This window comes from Caretta caretta, chromosome 8, assembly GCF_965140235.1.
Source record: "Caretta caretta isolate rCarCar2 chromosome 8, rCarCar1.hap1, whole genome shotgun sequence".
In the NCBI taxonomy this organism is placed as follows: Eukaryota; Metazoa; Chordata; order Testudines; family Cheloniidae; genus Caretta; species Caretta caretta.
Window position 1 is genome coordinate 49,297,639 of NC_134213.1, and position 16,189 is coordinate 49,313,827.

Genomic DNA, 16,189 nt, shown 5'->3' on the forward strand with positions numbered 1-16,189 from the left:
ACCGGGGGGGCGGGGGGATACGAACTAGGAGAGGGGGGAGGAATTTTCTTCCGGGGTGCGGCCCGCTCGGGGGGTTTCGCTTCCGGGACGGTGTTCCGGCCCGTTCCCACCCCCGGGAGGTAGGTACTTGCTGTATTCGGGGTCCGGCAGCCCCCCCGGGGTGGGACGAGGCGAGGCCTGGAACCGCCCAGCTCCCGGGGCGCTGTCACTCTCACCCCCGTGGGGTCGGCGCAGGAGGCCCCCTCCCTGGCCCAGAGACCCCTGCCGGGGCAGCGCAGTGCTCCCAGGGACACCCTCCCCGCACGGAGCAGCGCCCTATGGGCGGGGCACCCCCCGGGGGCTGCCTCCCCCTTATCTCAACACCACCTTCGGGCTGCCCCAGCCCCGTCCCATGGGGAGCAGCTCCCCGCCACATTCCCCCTCCCAGGAGCTGTCCCACCCCCACCACTCCCAGCCCTGTCCCATGAGGGTCAGCTCCCCCCTATCCCTAGGGCCGCTCCACCCCCACCACCGACCCACCAAGGACAACTACTCCTTAGCCCCTCTGTGAGTGGCTACCCCAGCCCACCAAGAGCAAGCTCCCCTCATTCCCCCCACCCCAGCACTCTCCTACCCATCGTACTTCTCCCCCACCCCAGGGCTGTCCCTGAACCCACAGCCGCATCCCAATGAGATGCTGTCCCTCTATCCCACCAGGAGAAGCACGTCTGCTCTTTTCCTAGCAAAAGGCAGGACATCCCCATCCCGCAAACTCTTTAGCCACCCGCCAGCCTTGAAATCCTCCTTAGCAGTAACTCTACTCTGTGGTCTTGTGTACACTAGACTTCTGGGGGAATTCTCCCTTAAGTGCACAGCCACCAGGCAGGGCCAGTGATCATGTGACTGCTTGTGTATATAAGGCATGGACTGCCACCCGTGTTTTTAGTCAGTGTGTGCTCTAGACCTGCTCCGAGTAGGATTAGATGGCAAGACATGCCCTGACTAAACCCCCACACGACAATTGCCTGCATGGGTGGCGGTGCAATGTCCATGCAAGCTGTGAGAGGCAGACCTTCTCACCCCTACCCTGATGCACAAGTCCTCTCACCCTCTACCCTACTCCACTTCCATATGAAGGGCAAGACCCTACCTACTTCACCTTGGGGAACACCCCCTGCAAATGTTTATTTATACAGCACAACAAGCATGCAGTTGCAGTTGCAAACATAAGAAGCAGTCCCTTCCTTGAGGAACTTACTATTAAAGTGCAAGGATAACAATATTTATCGGGAGGTAGAAGCCAAGAAAAAGATTACAGTGATAAGATCATGTGGTTGCTTCTGTTTGTTATAGACGCAGGCCACAATGGTTCTGCATTTTAACTTTTCTTTAACAGTGAAAGCTTTTACTTTGAGTTGTGTTATTCTGATGGAACTGGAGCGATTGGAGTAAAGGAGGCTGGATAGAGTGCAAGCACCACAGGTTGTTAGGAAGACACAGGGGAGGAAAGTGGTAGTGGGCAAAGATGTGCAATAGGGAAGGATAAAGAGTGGCAGGGGTCAAAGAGATAGATGCAGGTAATACACATGAGAATAGTACACAGGGCTGCGACACCAAAGTTAACTAGTTGGTGACTGAATTCAGGCTTCCAGAGAAAGTGATGGAAGGCAGTGGTGAAATTAGTTTGTAGTGAAAAGCCCTGAAGGTGGTTCCTTGGGGCTCCAGTTTTGGAAGAGCTGGTAGAAGCAGCGTGGTGTTACAGTAGAGCAGCAGCTTTTGTAGCCCAGTTGTGTGAAGTATCTCTTGTGCAAATCTCCCTCCCTTAGAGAGCTGGACTTGGAGCAGAAGTGTGTGGCTTCCCTGGGACCGAGGTGAGGGAAGGAGAAAAAAAAAAAGTAGCATCAAGAAAGCAGAGAACAGTGACTTGAAGTATGCTCAGACTGCTGGCATCAGTGTGGAATCCAGCAGAGCTGAAGTCTTTAAGAGGCTGTTTCCAGAAGTTTGGCTCAAGCACTAGTTCTGGAGCTGTTTTGGGAATTAAATGCTATCTTGTGCTGTTTCAGGTGACTCCTGCTGGTTATGTTGGGCTTGTGCGCTCCCCACCATCTGGTGCTCTGGCTATTGGTGGCAGTGGTTTGGAGACACTCCACTGCCCCCAGTACATTCTACACACGTGCTAGCCTAGCGGCAGTTGCTACCAGAAACTTTCTGTTTGTCACCTACTCCTGTGCAGGAGTTTCTGAAGAGAATCAGGAATGAAGTGTTCTTTAGTCTCCAGATAATGTCAGACTCTGCATGATGTATTGATAAAACCTAAGATGAGAGCCCTACTATTGCTAACTCTGAGCATTCAGAAGTCATGGTTAGCCCACCCCCCCCATGAGATTTTAACTGAATAAACTTGGAGGTTTTATTTGCCTTGTTTGAGCCTTTAAAGTTCATGATTTCGAGCTTCTTTGCAACCATGAGAGCTAGAAGCTTTTAAAAAAAAAAAACAACCAAAAGCCCCCTGCATTTATCACCCAACTCCAGGAGCTGAGGCTTTGAGACACCAAATATACTCATGCTAAAAAACAAGAGCTGGCAAGCTTTTTCTGTTGATGGAAAAAGTTGGTGATTTAGAGTGACAAGATCCCCCATTTTAGTTCATAATTGACGAGTTCTTGGTCCAAATTACATTTTACAGTTCAAAAGCTATTCAAGTTGGCCAGTGCCAACAATTAATACTGTCAGTCCACAAGTACTAAGCCTCTCCTGTTCAACTCAGCCCCTCCAACACAGGGTTTGCAGCTTTCTCTGCAAGTCATCAAGCCTGCTCTCTTATGACTAAGAGTGTATCTGTGCTACAAGGGATAAGTTCAAGTTGAGGGTCCATCACTGAAAACCTGTCCCCCAAACTTTAGGCAAAGATTGGTGGCCTCAACTGCTATGGCACCTCAGAGTGAGGCATTTTCTAATATAAGCAGAAAACAAGTGTTATAAGGCCAATACCTTAAATTGTATTTTAAAATACATCAGAAGCCTTTGCAGCATCTGGAGCACAAATGTAATATGCTCCTGCAAGTAGTACTGCCCAGCTGATGCTTCCAAAGGCTCTTCAAGTGAAGACCTGGAGGGAGTGCACATGTGGGTCACAGTCAGGCTGGAAGGGAATAATGAGTGGGGTCCCCCAGGGATCAGTTCTGGGTCTGTTCAGTATTCTGAGTGATTTGGATAATGGCACAAAGAGTACACTTATAAAGTTTGTGGATGATACACAAGCTGGGAGGGGTTGCAATTGTTTTGGAGGATAGGATTAAAATTCAAAATGATCAGGACAAACTGGAGAAATGTCCTGAAGTAAATACAATTAAATTCAATAAGGACAAATGCAAAGTACTCCACTTCGGGAGGAACAAACAGCTGCACGCATCCAAAATGGGAAATGACTGCCGAGGAAGGAATACCGTGGAAAGGGATCTGGGGGTCATAGTGGATCACAAGCTAATATGAGTCAACAGTGTAACACTGTTACGAAGAAGCAAACATCATTCTGGGATACATTAGCAGGAATGTTGTAAGCAAGACACGAGAAGTAATTCTGCTCTGCTCTGCTCTGTGCTGATGAGGCCTCAACTGGAGTATTGTGTCCAGGTTACCGCATTTCAGGAAAGATGTGGACAAATTGGAAAAAGTCCAGAGAAGAGCAACATAAGTTGTTAAAGGTCTAGAAAACATGAACTATGAGGGAAGATGGAAAACCTTTTATGTAATGGTCTCCCCTCATTCTTCTCTTCTCCAGTCTAAACAAACTCAGTTTTTTCTATTACATAAAATGAGTTTTCAGTTACCAAAAAGATTGTTACAAGGAGGAGGGAGAAAAATTGTTCTCCTTAATCTACGAGGATAGGACAAGAAGCAATGAGCTTAAATTGTAGCAAGGACAGTTTAGATTGGACATCAGGAACAACTTCCCATGTCAGGGTGGTTAAGCACTGGACTAAATTGCATAAGGAGGTTGTGGAATCTCAGTCACCGGAGATTTTTAAGAGCCAGTTAGACAAACACCTGTCAAGGATGATCTAGAGCTTAGTCCTGCCTTGGGTGCAGGGAACTGGTCTAGAAGACCTTTTGAGGTCCCTTCCAGTCCTACAGTTCTGTGATTCTAAGTTGCATTACCCAGGTTTTTTGCAAAACTAAGGTTAGGAACTAATACCAGAAAATGCAAAAATTGAGGTCTCGCAGCAACGTTGACTCATACAGTGTATGTTTGTTATGTTTTATTGCTTGGAATTTACCTTCTAAACAGTGGGGGCAAGTTAAAGGTGATTTTCAAAGGGAAAGGGGGGCACTTGTCTGTGGACAAACTAGAACGAAAAGTTCTCACTTAGGCTTACCCAAGTCCTAAAGTGTCATCTCTTCAGAGTCAATGTAAACAAAGGTCTTTAAATCCCCTTGCCTTTGGGGCAGGGTGGATAAAAATGAATTATTTTTAAAAAATTGGATTTTTTAAATTTAAATCAGATTTTTTTTGATAACATGCTTTTTGAAGAAAAAAACGTATCTAAAGATAGTTTTAATTAAATACATTATAGCTCAAAGATATCTCTACATGGAATAGGAATTATAAATTCTAATTCTATAGTATGAGACAATATATTCATGTAATATTTAAGAAAAGTTTTGTAAATGAGTTCCAATAGTTCATGGATTAGGGACCCAATCTTATGGGGTTCCAGGGGCTTCACATATAGATTATTTAGGTTACTCTGTCTATCTACCCAATGGGACTCCGTGCTCAGTCTAGAAGATACCATCAGAGAGGCTTTGTTTTGCAGTTCTCAAACTATGGATGTGTGTCTCCAGAGGTAACATGCTTGTTAACAGCAAAAATGCTTTTAAATAAATAATATATAGAGGTGAGAAATAGTTAAATAAAACAATTTAAATGTCTGTCTGGTGATGTTCTCCTCCTAATACAGCATGGCAAGAAAATCCTCCAAATATTAACAAGATGTTGAATTGGCGATAGTTTACCTCCCAATGACTTCATAAATATCTGCTTCAATTACCTTGGGTAAATGAAATAAACAATCATTCATTTTCTGATATCGCTGTAAAACTAATCTGAAAATTTTTCAAAATAAATCACTTTAAAAATGTATAGTGTGTACCTTCTAAAAATGAAACGTACATCTGTCTCTGAGTTGTGAAGAATATGTATTAAGGTTATAACAACCAACAAGAATGCACTTTTATGTAGAAATCCATGAATCAATAGAGAGTCTTCCTGACTAGTGATTTAAATCAAATCCACCCTGCTTAGGGGAAAACAAATGCAGGTTCTGATTTTCCTCTGCCTTCAGGGTTAAGGCAAACAAACTCACAGATTGTTTTTAAGAGGCTCTACCAAAAATAGTTACCTTCCCTTACCATGCATGTAGAATAGGACTGCCAATAGCCAAAACCTAACTGAGTCTTCCTTCTCTTTTTTTCCACTGAATGCATCCGATGAAGTGAGCTGTAGCTCACGAAAGCTTATGCTCAGATAAATTTGTTAGTCTCTAAGGTGCTACAAGTACTCCTTTTCTTTTTGCGAATACAGACTAACATGGCTGCTACTCTAAATTCCTTCATATATCTCAGGCTGGTTTCCTGGGAGGCTAATAGGCTCCAGCTGCTTCTGAACCTTATCCATTAACCCTTGCTTCCCATCATAGTCCTGCCTTGAACCCTAGGGCTTCCAGACCCAGATGTGTAGTATACCCTGATGCAATGCCATTCTGTGTTTATGATCAGAAAGAAGACCTGAATGATTTAACAAGAGAAAAAATACCATTTATTTTTACATTAGAAATGTGCAAGTGGAGGACATAGTAGGATTATGTGATTTCAGGCCTCTGATCCTGAAGACATTTGAACATGTGCATAACTTGATGTTAATGGGACCACTCACATGAGTGAAGTTATGCACGTGTTTAAATGTTTGCAGGATGAGGGCTATAGATATTAGACAAGTGACACCAGATTAATTAAGAAGGGAAGTGAAACTTTTTTTTGTTACCACCAATTTACTCAAACACCCTACAAACAGTTGGATCCGTTTGTTAAAGATTCAGCATTGTTGTCCCTTCAGTTAAGGAGTGAGAGAGCTCATAATGAACATCTGACACCTTCAACAAACCAGGGAAGACAAGACTTGAGATTCCAGATACTGCGAAGGAATACAAAAAAACAGAATAAAATGCTTTTTAAAAAAAACCAAAAAAATCAACCCACCTTTTGGCTTTCCTACTACACCAGAAAAAACAAAAGAATACCCATCCAATTTACTTTCCTTTGTACATCACTGTTAAGAGTACAATCAAGACCCTGGCTTTTATATTTCCTCATGTTTAAAATTCTAACCTTAGTATTGCATGAACTTAGACCTTTGCACTCCATTTTCTTGTTTGTTTTTTAAAAGACAGGACAAAAAGGAAGAACATTTAGATATGGCACTGTGAAGTTGCACAATTGCTTTGTGCAACTTATGGGTTTTAATCTTAACCACCCTGTAGGTACACAAAATTTCTACCTGCGGCATTGTACAGTTTTGCAATGTTTTGCACATCTTTGTGGTATGACAGACAGTTATGTAGCTTCAAGCTTAGTACTGTATTTTGCTGTGCATGGACAAACCCCCCACAAAGTGCCTTTTAAGCCTTAGTCCCTGATCCTGGAAAGACACACATGCTTAACTTTATGCATATGACTAGTCCCATTGACTTCATGATTTCTCAGAGTAGATACAATCTAAGGCAGGATATCCCTGGATTCCCCAAAATTGTTTTGATGCCTGCTGTAGTCTGCTTAATCAGCATTTCAAATGCCATCCAAGTTGGAGCCTGTTTATGTCACAAGTGGTTTTTATTGAGTGCTATTTACTTGGTCTGCATCTATAGTTTTAGTTTTGTATCATTCTTATTTGTAATTACATCTACATTTGGTCATTTGGAATTTTTACCATATATGGCGAAGGCTCATTTTCAGACTTTGCCAACAAGATACACGAGGATCATAGAAAAATGAAGGAAGGAAAACTAATTAACTTGTTGTCATTGACCATCATCATTCACAATTAATATTTTGCTGTATTCATCTCTTTGCCCAAAGAAATAAAAATGTTAGCTACTGTATTTTTCATTTTCACAGCGGGAGCTTGGCCAGTTTATAGAGCACAGGACTTGCAGTTGAGAACTGGATTCTCTTCTAGCCTCTGTCATTGACTTATTGTGTGATTTTTTTTTTTTTTTTGGCAAGTTTCAGAAGTGTCTACTAATATTGAGAGCCTCCATTTTGAGTGCCCTACCTGAAACACCTAGGGCACCTAAGTTATATGGGTTGAGCCCTCTGAAAAATTCTTGGAAGCTTGGCAACCAAAGTTAGTGGACATATGGAAATTTAGGCCTCAACTTTCCACCTTTGTTTCCCCTTCTGTAGAACATGGGTATAAAGATACTTGCTCTTCTTTGTAAAGTCCTTTGATATCTATAGATTAAAATGATGTATAAGTGCTAAGTATTATTATCATCCATTAGGCAATCAATTACATATGTTAGTGTCTCAACCATTTTTAATGTTTTCCATGTGGGGAAAATCAATTCTACTGAGCTCATTTTGGAGGCCCACAGAGTGAAATTTTGAGAGCTAAGCAGCAGGAGTTGTGGAGGTGGGTCCATTAGAAGATTAATTATCTTATAAAGTGATCCACAGAATGCAAAAGCTGAGACCCCGTGCAAGCATTAGTAAATCAAGCTTCACAATACCTCTGGGAAAATCAAAGTGCTTCAAGATTCATAGATTACAAGGCCAGAAGGGACTGTTGTGATCATCTAGTCCAGGGGTTTTCAAACTTGATTGCACCACGACCCCCTTCTGACAACAAAAATTACTACATGACCCCAGGAGGGGGGACTGAAGCCTGAGCCCGCCCTAGCCCTGCCACTCTGGAGTGGGAGCCAAAGCCCAAGGGCTTCAGCCCCAGGCAGGGAGCCAGTAACCTGAGCCCCGCCACCCAGAGTTGAAGCTCTCAGGCTTCAGCTTTGGCCCTGGGTGGCAGGGCTCAGGCTTCAGCCCCAGGCCCCAGCAAGTCTAATGCCAGCCCTGGAGACCCCATTAAAAAGGGATCCCGACCCACTTTGGGGTCCACAGTTTCAGAAGCGTTGATTGTCTAGTCTGACCTCCTGCATAACCCCAGCCAGAGAATTTTACCCAACATAATTCCTAGAGCAGAGCTTTTACAAAAGCATCCAATCTTGATTTAAAAATTGGCAGTAACGGAGAATCCACCATGGCCCATAGTAAATGGTTAATTACCCTCACTGTTAAAAATGTACACCTTGTTTTCAATCTGAATTTGTCTGTCTTCAACTTCCAGCCGATGGATCATGTTATATGTTTCTTTGGTAGGTTGAAGAGCCTATTATTAAATATTTGTTCCCCATGTAGGTATTTATACGTTGTAATCAAGTCACCCCCAAGATGCATGGGTGAAGGGTGCTCCAAGTACAAATTATCACTAGTCCTATTAATTCTGTTTTTCTTTCCAGCTGGGTTGTACACCTACAACTGGGGAGCCATGGAGAAAAGTGGAAACATTCAGCTGGAGATCCCGGACTTCAGCAACTCTGTCCTGAGCCACCTAAACCAGCTGCGCATGCAGGGCCGCCTGTGTGACATAGTGGTCAATGTGCAAGGACAGGCTTTCCGTGCTCACAAAGTGGTGCTGGCTGCTAGCTCACCCTACTTCCGTGACCATATGTCATTGAACGAGATGAGCACAGTCTCCATTTCAGTCATCAAGAACCCCACTGTTTTTGAGCAGCTCCTTTCCTTTTGTTATACCGGGCGGATATGCCTGCAGTTGGCTGACATCATCAGTTACCTAACGGCAGCCAGCTTCCTACAGATGCAGCACATTATAGACAAATGCACGCAGATCCTCGAGGGAATTCACTTCAAAATTAATGTGGCAGAGGTTGAAGCTGAACCTAGTCAGACTAGGACAAAGCATCAGGAGAGACCCCCAGAGTCTCACCGGCTTACCCCAAATCTAAACCGCTCTCTGAGCCCACGTCACAACACTCCAAAAGGGAGTCGTCTAGGCCAGGTCAGCACTGTGCTGGACATTCGGGAGCTGAGCCCCCCTGAGGAGTCCACCAGCCCTCAGATAATTGAGCAGAGTTCAGATGTGGAGAGCAGGGAGCCCATACTGCGGATTAACAGAGCAGGACAGTGGTACGTTGAGACAGGAGTGGCTGACCGTGGGGGACGGAACGACGATGATGTTAGGGTGCTTGGAGGAGTGCGCATTAAAACAGAGAACCTGGAGGAGTGGCTGGGAACGGAGAATCAGCCATCGGGAGAAGATGGGAGCAGCGCTGAGGAGGTCACGACCATGGTAATTGACACAACAGGCCACGGATCGATGGGCCAGGAGACTTACACATTAGGGTCATCAGGAGCCAAAGTGGTTAGGCCAACCAGCAGTGAGATTGACAGGTGAGGTTCCTTTAACCCGTTTACTGAGTGTGGTTGGAAGAGCATACTCCACAATATTTGTATCTCGCTTGACCATGTGTCTTCCCTGATCATTTATCGCTGTTTATTTCACACACTATTCTTAGGCTTATGTGCTGACAGATTTTCTTTAAAAGTATATCTGTTACTAGTCCTCAAGTATTTGCTGTGTGGTGAATAAGAACAGCTTCTCCAGTTACAGGCTAGATAGGGTAAAATCATAAGGGTATCAACCATCCTCCTTCAGAAACAAGCTGGTCACCCCCAGTAAGTCAGGAGGAAATCTGCCTCTCCGTGGTACAGGATTGCAGAATTCAGTGTGTTGTGGAGGGTGTTAAATATTCCTCTGAAGCAGCTGTCATCTGGCCACTTTGAGAAAGAGAACATGGGATTGGATGAACCACTGTTCTTTCCTGATGTGACAGTTTCTCTGGTAAGAGCAGAAGGCCTTCATTTATAGGAAGTGATTATATTTGTGTTGTCAACTCCCTATCCCACTGCCTCATTTGTTCTGATTAAAGCAAAAGGTCCCAGCTGTATTTGTGGTGCTTTTCCTCACCGTTCCTTTTCTTCTCTCCCATCCCAAACCCTCCAGTCCTCTGGGAGAGCAGCTTCCTGGAAATGGTGGATACCCCATCATTTAAAACTATAAAAGCTCTGAAAACTATACTGGAGGTAACGATCCTGGGCTGGCCTTCAAGGGAACAAACTAGCTCTGGGCAGGTCTCATTTCTAATTTCTGTGATTCATTCCTCTCCTTAGATCAGCTGGCCTTAGACACTTGGGTATCCATCATTTTTCACCACACACAACTTCCACCACTCCTTCCCTGAAGCCATCTGCATCATCTGTGGGACATCCCTCATCTATACTTGCCCAGGGAGTTGGAAGACTGGAGGTGCCTTTTGAGCAGAGGTTTCTTCTCTTGCAGTGCTGCCTGAGTCAGTGCGCTATCCCATTTCCCTTTTTATTTTAGTAGCAATCAAAAATCTGCCTATTCCTGAATCAAGTTGGTTGACCCAGTTTCATATTTCAGATATTAACACTGGAAGAACAGACCAGTCTGTCCTGGTGTTTTTTACATTTGCACTGCTCCATATTCTGTCTCCTGATGGGGAAGAAGAGATTCTCTGCAGGTGCTTCCCTTGCCCCCCAGTACATGTACTGACCATACTGCACCGATAGCCATTAAAAACTCTATTTACACTCTTCACCCCCACAGATTTAGTCCTTCTGGCAGCATGGTTACTGTAACTGAGCGGTACAGATCGAAAAGTGAGTCTCCCGGGCGGATGGATGAGCCTAAGCAGCCCAATTCCCAGGTACACAACCTAGCTCAGGGGTTTGGATAACCAGTGAATGATGGTGTTGGAAAGTTACAGTTACTGTATTGTGACCACATATGCATGTTATACTTGATAGAAATGCTGTATGTGTCTGTGGCAATGTAAAACTTAGGATGACCTTTGCTATTTATTCCCTTGCTTTTTAAGTGCTTGGGTTTCATAAATGACATAAGAGGTAACTCACACTTGGATTAAAAGAACAAGAAGACCACCAAACCATGTTTACACAAACTCCTGCTGATGCTGCCATGGGTGCAGCTGTGTTGATAGTAGTTCTGGAGGGATTTTTTCCCGCTAAAAATGCCCTCAGATAGCTAGAGTCATAGAAGATAAAAGCTGTCTATTGGTTTCCAGCTAACTTGAATAGTTCAGGTGTTAGGAGCTTGTGCTGATGGTTCTGGGGTCCGTCTTCACTGATGTCCTTGATGGGGTGATAAAAGTGCACCTACGGTCATTTAAAAACATGTCTTTGAGGGATAGAGGAATACAAGGAAAAAGACATTTTGCAAAGATGTCAAAAAGCAGACATATTAAAGGCTTTTACTCTCTGAATGTACGTACTCAGTGAAGTAAATGTTAAGCACCCACACTTTGTCAGTCACTGGTTCATAAACCCGGAAAGCATGAGGATTTTGTTGTTATAATGGGGAACTAAAATCAACCTGAACAGTGGGAGGCTACCACCTCTCCAGATGAAACCATGCACAGCTACAGAGCCAGGACTACAGCTTTAAAAAAATTTGCATCTACTGCTTGAGCCAAAGGAATAGCTCTATAAGAGTCATCTGGAGAAGGACTCTTGTGTTCTTACTAAGCTGGAGTTGGCCAATAGAGTTGGCAGCCACTTCTCTCTTTCTCTCTCTCAGGCATAGGACCCAGGACTCCAGTTGAAGTCCAGCTATGGGCGCTCCGTATCTCTGAAATCCAGGCCCAAAGTGACTGCTCCTGATCCCATTGAGGTCAATGATAGAAAATACCCTTTGACATTAATGGTGCTGGATTGGATCCATAACTGTCAATGGAAGCAGGATTGGGCCCCTGACTGTCCATTGTTAATAGCTTTATGACAAACTGTTTTTTTCACATAGAGCAGGTGCCTGAGTTTTCAAGGAGACTTAACTTTATGGGAAGTTTGAAGGTTAGTAACAGGCTGTTGTAAGCTGGAGGAGAGACCAAGGAAAGTTAGACAAAAGTCAGAAATTCAGATTGGTAGGTGTCATAACCATACAGCTAAGGGTAACCTAGAATTCCTCCTTACCTGTAAGGGGTTAAGAAGCTCAAATAACCTGGTTGGCACCTGTCCAAAAGGACCAATGGGGAAAGAAGATACTTTCAAATCTTGGGGCGGGGGAAGGCTTTGTTTTGTGTGTTCTCTTGGGAAGCAGAGAAGCATCAGGTCAGAAAACAACTTCTCCTATAAACCATCCTAAACGTCTCTCATATTACAAAAATTGTAAGTAAAAGCCAGGCAAGGCATGTTAGATTATCTTTTGTTCTGCTTGTGAATTTTTCCTCTGCTGGAGGGAGGTTTATTCCTGTTTTGTGTAACTTTGAAACGAAACCTAGAGGAAGTTCTGCTGTGTTTCTGAATCTTTTGTTACCCTGTAAAGCTATTTTCCATCCCGATTTTACAAGAGGTGATTTTTACCTTTTTTTTTTTTTTTTTTTTTTTTTTAATAAAATCTTTCTTTTAAGAACCTGACTGATTTTTCTATTGTCCTAAGACCCAGGGGTTTGGGTCTGTGATCACTCTGTATCCAATTGGTTAGGATATTATTCTCAAACTCCCCAGGAAAGGGGGTGTAAGGGTTTGGGGGGGATATTTTGGGGGAATAGGAACTCCAAGTGGTCCTTTCCCTGATTCTTTGTTCAATCACTTGGTGGTGGCAGCGTACCATCCAAGGGCAAAGAATTTGTGCCTTGGGGAAGTTTTAACCTAAGCTGGTAGAAATAAGCTTAGGGGGTCTTTCATATGGGTCCCCACATCTGTACCCTAGAGTTCAGAGTGGGGAAGGAACCCTGACTTGGTGGCAGCACGGTGGGATCATTTTGAATCAAAAGCACAGTAGGATTTTAAAAGGACAGTTTTTTTTTCCTTTTGGCTGCTTGGAAAGCAGGGAGGTTTTTTTTTTTTAAAGCTGGGAGCACCTGGAGGTTTTGTTCTCTGTCTGAGGGCAGGGTAGTTAACCTCCTGCAGGGGAATTCACAAGTGTGTTTTTTTTGTTTTGTTTTGTTTTCTTTCTAGCTCTCGGGTTAGGCTAGATCAGGGGTCTCAAACACGCGGCCCGTGGGGCTATTTCCTGCAGCCCACCAGCTCCCCACGGTCCCCCTCACAGCATTTACCTAGAGTGGCTCCGGCCCAGCGTGCACCGGGGGCAGGGCAGGCTCCCTGCCTGCCTGTCCTGCCCCTGCGCCGCTCCGGGAAGTGGCCGGGACCTAGGGGAGAGGGGGCACAGGGGTCTGTGTGTTGCTGTTGCTTCCAGGCACCGTCCCCAGCAGCTCCCATTGGCCTTCCCGGCAACAGCAACACACAGACCCCTGTGCCCCCCTCCCCCAGGTCCCGGCCGCTTCCCGGAGCAGTGCGGGGGCCTCCCTGCCCTGCCCCCGGTGCACACCGGGGCCAGAGCCTGCCCCCCGAACCCTTCCTGCAGCCGAACCCCCTGTCCTGTGCCCCCTGCCGGACCCTGCACCCCTGTCCTGCGCCCCCTGCTGGACCCCGACCCCCTGCCCTGCGCCCCCTGCTGCACCCTGCACCCTTCCTGCACCCTGACCCCCTGCCCTGAGCCCCCTGCCGCACTCTGCAGCCCAACCCTCTGCCCTGAGCCCCCTGTCGCACCCTGACCCCCGCCGCACCCCACACCCCTCCTGCACCCCACACCCCAACTCCCTGCCCTGAGCTCCCGCCACACCCCTCCTGCAGGTGGTGGAGGAGGGGGTGGAGTTGGGGTGGGGATTTCAGGGAAGAGGTTGGAATGGGGCAGGGGAGGGGTGGGAAGAGGTGGGGCAGGGGCGAGGCCTCATGAAAGGGGTGGAGTGGGGGCAGGGCTGAGGGCAGCGGGGCAGGGGGGAGGTGTCAGTAATGCGGCCCTCGGGCCAATGTACTAGTCCTCATGTGGCCCTCGTGGTCATTTGAGTTTGAGACCTCTGGGCTAGATGAAACACAGAAAGGCTAGGATGACTGACAGTGACGTCAAAAAGAAATTAGAATTAGCCAGATTTGAAGCTGATGAGAGACCAAAAGAACATGATAGACTGATGGAGGCAGAAAAAGCTGCCCATGAGAGAGCTATGGAGGCCCAGTGGGAGGCCCGGAAGCATGCTCAGGAGGAGAGGGAAAGAGAGAGGAAGCATGAACTGGAGTTAGAGATGGCAAGGGCAGAATATACCAGACAACCCTAGTAATCCTTCTCCAGGTACCGCTTCCCATCCCAGAAAGTTCCCCATCTACAAGGCAGGCGATGATACCGAGGCCGCCTTGGAAAATTTCGAAAGGGCCTGCCTTGAGTACAGCATCTCTGCAGACCAATACATGATAGAGCTCAGGCCGCAGCTCAGTGGACCCTTAGCAGAGGTGGCGGCTGAAATACCTAAGGAACACATGAACAGTTATGAACTTTTTAAAAAACAGGCCAGAATCAGAATGGGGCTAACACTTGAGCATTCCCGTCGGCAGTTCAGAGCCCTAAAGTGGAAACTGGACGTGGCATTTTCCCGACACGCCTACCACATTGTAAAAAATTCACAAGCAGAACAAAAGATAATCTAACACACCTTGCCTGGCTTTTACTTACAATTTTTGTAATATGAGAGACTTATAGGATGGTCTATAGGAGGAGTTTTCTGATCTGATGCTTCTCTGCTTCCCAAGAGAACCACAAAACAAAGCCTCCCCCACCCCGCAAGATTTGAAAGTATCTTCTTTCCCCATTGGTCCTTTTGGTCAGGTGCCAACCAGGTTATATGAGCTTCTTAACCCCTTACAGGTAAGGAGGAATTCTAGGCTACCCTTAGCTGTATGGTTATGACAGTAGGTTTGTAATGTGCCATAAGATAAAAATACCTTGGATTTTCATCATACTTTGCAAAAACATCCTATTGTGCCTTCAGAAGAAATCCAGAAATGTTCAGATCAAGCTAAACATATAGGGCAGGGCAGGACAGTAGTTGCTACCCTAAGTATGAAAAGGCTACTGCTTCTCCATACAGAAATGGCCTTAAACTCCAGTTGAAAAGGCTGGTTGGAATTGTGCACTTCTAGCCACACCAATGATCAAGCGTTACATCACCCTGCTCCCCTTGGCTTTGTATGGCGGGTGTAAATAGAGTACCTGTGGGCAGCACTTTCATATAACGTGCTGTGGTTTTGTTCCTTTCATTTCGTCCAAGCTTTCTGTTCTAAGCATGATGGAATGGTGAGGCACCTGGCACTGGAATGCTCCTGCTGCCACATGCTCCATGTTTCCCCGCTGAAGGGACGGCCCTTCCGGGGTTACATGGGCTACCTGTCTGGGGATATGGCATTTTATGAAACTGGCGTAACACTTCAAATGCAAGTGCTGTGTCCTCCCAACCTGCAGGCAAGAGTGCAGGTATCCAGGGGACTATGTATTTGTGTCAGTTCAGTATGAGTGTGGTAGCTGGCCAGGAATAGCAATGTGAATGGTTGTCCTAGCTTCCAAGTTGGGGTTAAAGAGCCACGCTTGGCTACCCTTCTTTCTAGTTTAATAAGATAATAGATTCATAGATACTAAGGTCAGAAGGGATCATTATGATCATCTAGTCTGACCTCCTGCACAGCGCAGGCCACAGAATCTCACCCACCCACTCCTGCGAAAAACCTCTCACCTATGTCTGAGCTATTGAAGTCCTCAAATCATGGTTTAAAGACTTCAAGGAGCAGAGAATCCTCCAGCAAGTGACCCGTGCACCATGCTACAGAGGAAGGTGAAAAACCTCCAGGGCCTCTTCCAATCTGCCCTGGAGGAAAATTCCTTCCCGACCCCAAATATGGCGATCAGCTAAACCCTGAGCATATGGGCAAGATTCACCAGCCAGATACTACAGAAAATCAGGACATCCGCATGCTGTTCCTTGCTTTGTGACCTTGAGCGAGTCATTTAAACCCTCTCTGCCCTGAGGTTCCCTTCTGTAAAGTGGGGTAATACTGACTTCACGTCCCATTGGTGAGATATAATTCATTGCCTGTGAAATACCTAGAGCTCTTCAGATGTAATTTTCATACTTATTTTGCCTTCATCATACTAAATCTCTGACCATTCACTTACTTTTCTTTTTACAAGTAATATCAAAAAAGGAAACACCAA

The 16,189-nt window shown here is 45.6% G+C and overlaps 1 protein-coding gene across 1 annotated transcript in view; it reads left to right on the forward strand.

The window, feature by feature from the left end:
• The first annotated feature begins 25 nt into the window (after positions 1-25).
• ZBTB37 (zinc finger and BTB domain containing 37) overlaps positions 26-16,189 on the forward strand; it is a 36,284-nt gene continuing 20,120 nt past the window's right edge. Inside the window, exons 1-3 of the mRNA XM_048860327.2 lie at positions 26-119; positions 8,550-9,501; positions 10,742-10,841. Coding sequence (XP_048716284.1) covers positions 8,579-9,501; positions 10,742-10,841 — 1,023 coding nt within the window. The 5' untranslated portion in view covers positions 26-119; positions 8,550-8,578. The remainder of the gene's footprint in view (positions 120-8,549; positions 9,502-10,741; positions 10,842-16,189) is intronic.